Source organism: Lycorma delicatula, chromosome 2 (assembly GCF_047948215.1).
Source record: "Lycorma delicatula isolate Av1 chromosome 2, ASM4794821v1, whole genome shotgun sequence".
Classification (NCBI taxonomy): domain Eukaryota; kingdom Metazoa; phylum Arthropoda; class Insecta; order Hemiptera; family Fulgoridae; genus Lycorma; species Lycorma delicatula.
This window is the reverse complement of record NC_134456.1, coordinates 114,956,241-114,962,322: the sequence shown is the minus strand read 5'-3', so window position 1 is coordinate 114,962,322 and position 6,082 is coordinate 114,956,241. Positions and strand designations below refer to the sequence as shown.

Below are 6,082 nucleotides of genomic sequence, written 5' to 3'. Positions count from 1 at the left end.
CCAACTGTACAAAGCTTTATATGTCAGTATTAGTTATATAAAGATCATAAACTTCTAAAAAAAATACATAAAACATCACAGTAAAATATAAAATTACACAATAATAAATTATAATAAAACATTTTGGCAAAGAAAAAACGTTTTTATCAATCTTATTTAAATTTTGATTCGTACAGTTAGAATTGTTTTTTTTTTTTAATTGTTCGACACAACTGCACCCCAGTGTAAAGAGTTCTTTTAACGGGAAAAAATCACAATAGTTTAAAATGTTCTTATAGATTGCATTATTAATATAAAAATAAGTTTCTCTAACAAGAATCTAAAATTTGTTTAATTAAACTAACATATTTTGATTAGTTTATTACAAACTGAAAATTTCTTGACTCAAAAATATTATCAATCTCCTTGAATAATTAAAATGAATCGGCAGCATAATTAGAGCGTTACTTTTCAAGATGCCCACACCATATGTAAAAAAATCTAACTAACAACTCTTAGTTGCTATAGTTGTTAGATAGCACCAATGAAAGGAGAAAATAAATAAATAGAACATTTTTTTTCTAATTAAAATTCATACATTGTACTGTAATATCATTAAAATAATTCAATGATACTGTAATAACAAAAAAGTGAAATAAAATACAGTAATTTACGTATATCATATACCGCATAAAAAGAACCTAACCTGTATTTCTTCAATAAAGTAATGCGATTTCATTATACACGAAAATTTCCCGGAATGTAACACCCGCGTAAATCAAAGGTGCACTCTATAATAAATTTATAACTAAATATAAATATAATAAATAAATAAATCTAAACGTATAAATATAATCTAACCAAACTTAACCTACGCTCGTTAAGTTAACCTACGTTAAGTTTGATTAGATTAGATTATATAAAGTTAGATTATAATTTTTATTTATTTTTTCTTTTCAGTGGCGCGATCTAACAACTAAGTGACTAACTACCGCGACTATCTAACTAACTACAGTTCGGTTCTGGGCATCTTCTTGAAAAGTACCATTTAAAGTGTAACGTAAATTAGTTAAATTTATTTATTACAGACTTCGTCATCATACCCATTATCACGCAGTATTAATTACAAAAAGTTCCACCGTATCTTCCATAATGTTAGCTAATTTGTACCACTTCTTTTATTTTGTTTATAACATACCTCCTGATGTATCCTGCCACATTTTCTGTGCTACTCAGATTAATCCCTCTCATTAATTTTTTGACTCCATCTGTTTTTAATGAACTTTGTTTAATATTAATTTAATTTGCTCAATTTAATAACTGAACCCCATCAAATTAATCTAAGTCCAGATGTTAAAATTTGACATTCTTCACATTTACTATTCTTGTTAACGTGAATAATACCTTTCTTTTTCAAAAAGGCAGTGATTTTTTCCTTATTTACTGAAATAATAAGGAGTATTAATCATGACTACAAATGCAGTTTCTTTGAAAATATCTTAGGCAAAATTCATTGTTTTTTAAAAATATCTCCAGTCTACTACTTGTATTGGTCAGTTTGTCAGAAAAACAAATCCAATCCCATTAAATATGGAAGAAATAATAATTCTTTCACATTATTTCCCAGGATCTCTTAAATCAATACAGAGCTTTTTAAGAAAATTATTTTACAGTACTCATACTTAATGTGGTATCCACCACAAATTTTCCTGCACTTTTGGTTGATTTCTAAGTCTCATCAAGAAAGAAAATTTCTGTCCTTCCTTTGTTGATATTACTTTACATTAAACAAGTATTTTTTTCCATCAAACAATTACAATACTATTGTAGTTTCTCTTTTAGTTAAAATAAAATTTTTAATTTAATGTTAAAAATGAAAAAAGTCATTCGATATAAATTTGGCAGTCATGTTTTTAATAACTACAAATTTTATTCAATCTAGGAATTTAATTTCAAAATAAAAAATTATGGGGAGTATGGAATTTTATGGCTGATCAGGATTTGAACCGAAAACTTTCAAAGTGAAAAGCTAAGATGCTACTATTCTGCCATAGAGGTCAGATTGGTAACTGTAATTTTCTGTTCCGTTTTTTGGTAGATTTACATCACCTATAGTTCTTTTCTTTTTGTTTGTTCTTGAACTAACCATAACTTGCTCACCATCAGATCAGTATGCAAATTACTTATAAATTCAGCAACTTTCCATGCCAGTTGTAGTTAAAATTAACGTTTTTTTTTAAAGTTTTAATACATGTATATTATTATATAAATATATAATATTTATTATATTAGTATATAATGTAATTATTAATCTTTATTCAGAATTAATAAGTTTGCTATGTTTATTTATTTTTTTGGCAATTGAGAATGCTTTTTAAAATCAATTAATTCACTTAAAAAACTGTAACTAAATAGGGTACTTACGTATTAACGCCACCGCAACTACAGCTTTATTTAAAAACAAAGTAGTCAATCGGATTTAGGTGGAAAATGGGCCGAAACAGATTCAAAACAGAATATAAATGGTTATTTATATTTATTTATTTTATAAATATAATTTAACCAAACTTAACATACGCTCGCTAACCTTGACTAATTAACACCGTAATTTTTTGAGTATTTATTTAATAAATTCAGTAATTAAAATTATTTATTATTTAAATAATCAAATTGCAATAATTACTGAATTTATTAAATAAATACTCAAAAAATTACGGTGTTAATAAATAATAAAATTATTTATTATTTAAATAATCAAATTGCAATAATTACTGAATTTATTAAATAAATACTCAAAAAATTACGGTGTTAATTAGTCAAGGTTAGCGAGCGTATGTTAAGTTTGGTTAAATTATATTTATAAAATAAATACTTATTTATTTATATTAAACTCTATATCGGCCCAATTTCCATCGAAATACCATTGACTACTTTGCTTTTAAATGAAACTGTAGCTGCGGTGGCATTAATACGTAATTACCCTAAATAGTAACAAAAATATGCTTTAAAAAAGTTATTGTACAATAATGTAGAGGAAAAATTTTAAATGTAATTATGAGTAAATGCACACAATTAATCCTGTACAGATTCCATAAAAGAACAAGTTTTGTGGCATAATCAGTAGCTAAACTAATTATACGAGGCTCAGCTGATAAATTTTGCACATATATGCATAGCATGGGAATGAAATAAAAAATTTATAAAAGTACTACACCTTAGCTAAAAAATGCAGTATTTATTTTTCAATATCCCGTTTTCACTGATACACCTTTCCCACTGTGTGACAAGTTTTTGTATTCCGTTACTGAAACATTCTGGCTATCTTTCTCGAATCCAAGTGGTCACAGCTTCCTTCACCTCATACTTGGTGTAATGATTATCTTTGAGATCCCTCTTGAGATGAGGGAAGAAGTGGAAGTCGCATGGAGCCAAATCCAGCGAGTATGGCGAATGCGGAGTAGGCTCAAAACGTCAACTTGTGGAGAGCCATCAGAGAGTTTGCACGGAACCCATCGTGCACAGATTTTATCGTAACCCAGTTGCTTGATAATATGTCCTACTCGTTCTTTAGATGTGCTTAACTGAATAGCGATGCACTGCTGGGCGATTCGCCAGTCACTTTGAAGTAAATCATCCACCTCCTTTTGATGTTTTTCATCAGTCACAGAAACTGGTCGTCCGCTGCAAGGTGCATCCTCAATTGTCATTTTACCAGCTTCACATTCACGAAATTTCAATGCCCACCTATTCACAATACTCCTGTCAACAGTTTCACTACTTTTAAATGGTGAAAGATATTCATCTTTTCATTGTAGTGGCGTGCGATGTGTGAGGCCGCGCATTGTCATGTTGCATGATTATGGGCATGGTGGTCTTTCGAACGCGACATACTCGTTGTCTGAGGTGTAGTTAATACACCTCAATCAAGTAGTTATACATCTCAAGCTATAGTTTCGGGTTCAGAGTCGCCCCATGTTCCAGATAATCAATCCCATAAACGTGTTTGTCGTCCCAAAACACCGTCAAAAGGAATTTCTTAGCCGAGGCTTGAGTTTTGAATTTTTTGGGTTTTGGCGATTCGTAATGTCTGTATTCCATGCTTTGCCTTTTTTCTTCCGGTTCGTAATGATACTTTCTCATCCCCGGTCACAATATTGAAAAGGAAGTCGTTTCCTTTGGCACTATAGCGCTGTAAAGTTCTTCGCAACATTCGACATGACGCTGCTTGTATTCGTCCATCAGTTTGCACGGTGCCCATCGTGCACAGATTTTACGGTAACCCAATTTCTTGATAATATGGCCTACTGGTTCTTTAGATATGACTAATTGAATAGCGATGCGTTGCTGGGTGATTCGCCGGTCACTTTGAAGCAAGTCGTCCACCTCCTTTCGACATTTGTCGTCAATCACATAAACTGGTCACTGCGAGTTACGTCCTCAATTGTCATTTTACCAGCTTCACACTCGTGAAATTTCAACGCGCACCTATTCACAGTACTCCTGTCAACAGTTTCACTACCGTAAACTGCTTTTAAAGCATTATCACAGGTTTGTAGAGGAATTTTAGCTATCATGTGCTGCCACGCCCAACTCGTTAGTACCTTTTATCTCCATGTAGCACGCTAGTGTGCAAAAGTTATCAGCCGCGCGTCTTATTTCATATGAATGTCACTGGTAAAACAAACTGAAACAAACAATAAAACTTTACAAATAATTTTTTAATTGTTTGGCACAAAAGATGCATTGTTAGTCATACGTCACCATTTTCAGTTCCCTTTAATCCAAGTTTCCTCACGTTGGGCCTTCTAAAAAATTTCTCCATCTGCCTTGATCCATTAACCATCTCTTTTCCATTACTCTCACCACATTTGCTCTCTTGCACACTTCTTCCATCACCTTATTTATTCATTTCATTCTTGGTCTACCCCTTGCTCTTCTACTTGTTTCCTCTGCATGCATCATCTTGTTTAGTAATTTTTCCTCATCCATCTTGCAATAAGCGTAAATCACCTGAGCTTTTATCTTCCAGTTGACTTAATAAGGCTTCCCAATTTCAGTTCCTTTCTAATCATACTGCTCCTTTCCCTGTCCCTTCTTCTCTTCACTAGCGTGCTTCTCTTAAATTTCATTTCTGCTCCTATACTTGACCCTTCATCTTTCTGCCACCTGTCCAAGTTTGTGCCATGTAGATAAGAATTGGCACACAGTAGGCTTTAAACTGAGAAGAGAGTACCTGCAATGTAAGAGAGTAGTATTCTCTCTGTTATACATTTATTGCATACACTCTACATCCCTTTCAGACTGCTCCCATGTAACTAGGTTATCTGCAAATAATAAGTCTCTTATTCCTTCTGCTACCTCCTTTTTAACTTTTTTGAATATTCCATAAATACTAATAAACAGAAGTGGAGATATCACACTTCTTTGTCTCAATCCATTCTCTATCTGAAACCAATCTGACCTTCCCAGTCTTGTCCTGATGCAACTCTTGCTCCCTTTACACATAACTTTAACCATCTGGATGTCCCCTTTATTCACATTTGTTTCTTTTAGCAGCTGCCACACAACTTTCCTATCTATGCCATCATCCACGGTATCATATGTCTTTAGTATGTCCAGAAACACCATAACTAATTTCTTATTATAATTCCACTTCTTGTCACTCACTTGTCTCAGTGTAAATATTGCAGCTGTAGTGGATCTGCCATATCTGAATCCCATCTCTTCCTCTTCCAACCCCTCTCAGTCTTCCTTCAGATGAGGTTTTCCAGTACCCTTTCAAACAGGTTTGATTACTACTTTCACTTTGTGGAAGTAGTATAATACTTCTGTAATTACTACATAATATCTTGTTCCCTTTTTTAAATATTGGGATTATTATTCTCTTCTTTCATTCTTCTGAAATCACTTTCATTCTCCAAATACTTCTGAACAATCTGTATTGCCACTGTAAACCACAAACTCCTGCAGCCTTCAACATCTTCGTGCTTACCTCAGCACTTTCATTTTTTCCTTTCATTCTTCTTAAAGCATCCTCTGTCTCCTTCATCGTTATGTAACATCCCTCTTCTGTCCTCACTTGCCTTGCCACTGACCCATCCTT

The 6,082-nt window shown here is 32.5% G+C and overlaps 1 protein-coding gene across 1 annotated transcript; it reads right to left on the bottom strand.

Annotated features, from left to right (window-relative positions):
* Positions 1 to 5,250: 5,250 nt before the first annotated feature.
* On the bottom strand, positions 5,251 to 5,700 carry LOC142319934 (uncharacterized). The gene has a single exon (XM_075357609.1). The coding sequence runs from the start codon at positions 5,698 to 5,700 to the stop codon at positions 5,251 to 5,253; it is 450 nt and encodes a 149-aa protein (XP_075213724.1).
* Between the last annotated feature and the right edge of the window lie 382 nt (positions 5,701 to 6,082).

What these genes read in the sequence shown, in the direction of transcription:
- LOC142319934 (XM_075357609.1), bottom strand. Translation starts at nt 5,700, where the DNA reads ATGGGATTCAGATATGGCAGATCCACTACAGCTGCAATATTTACACTG.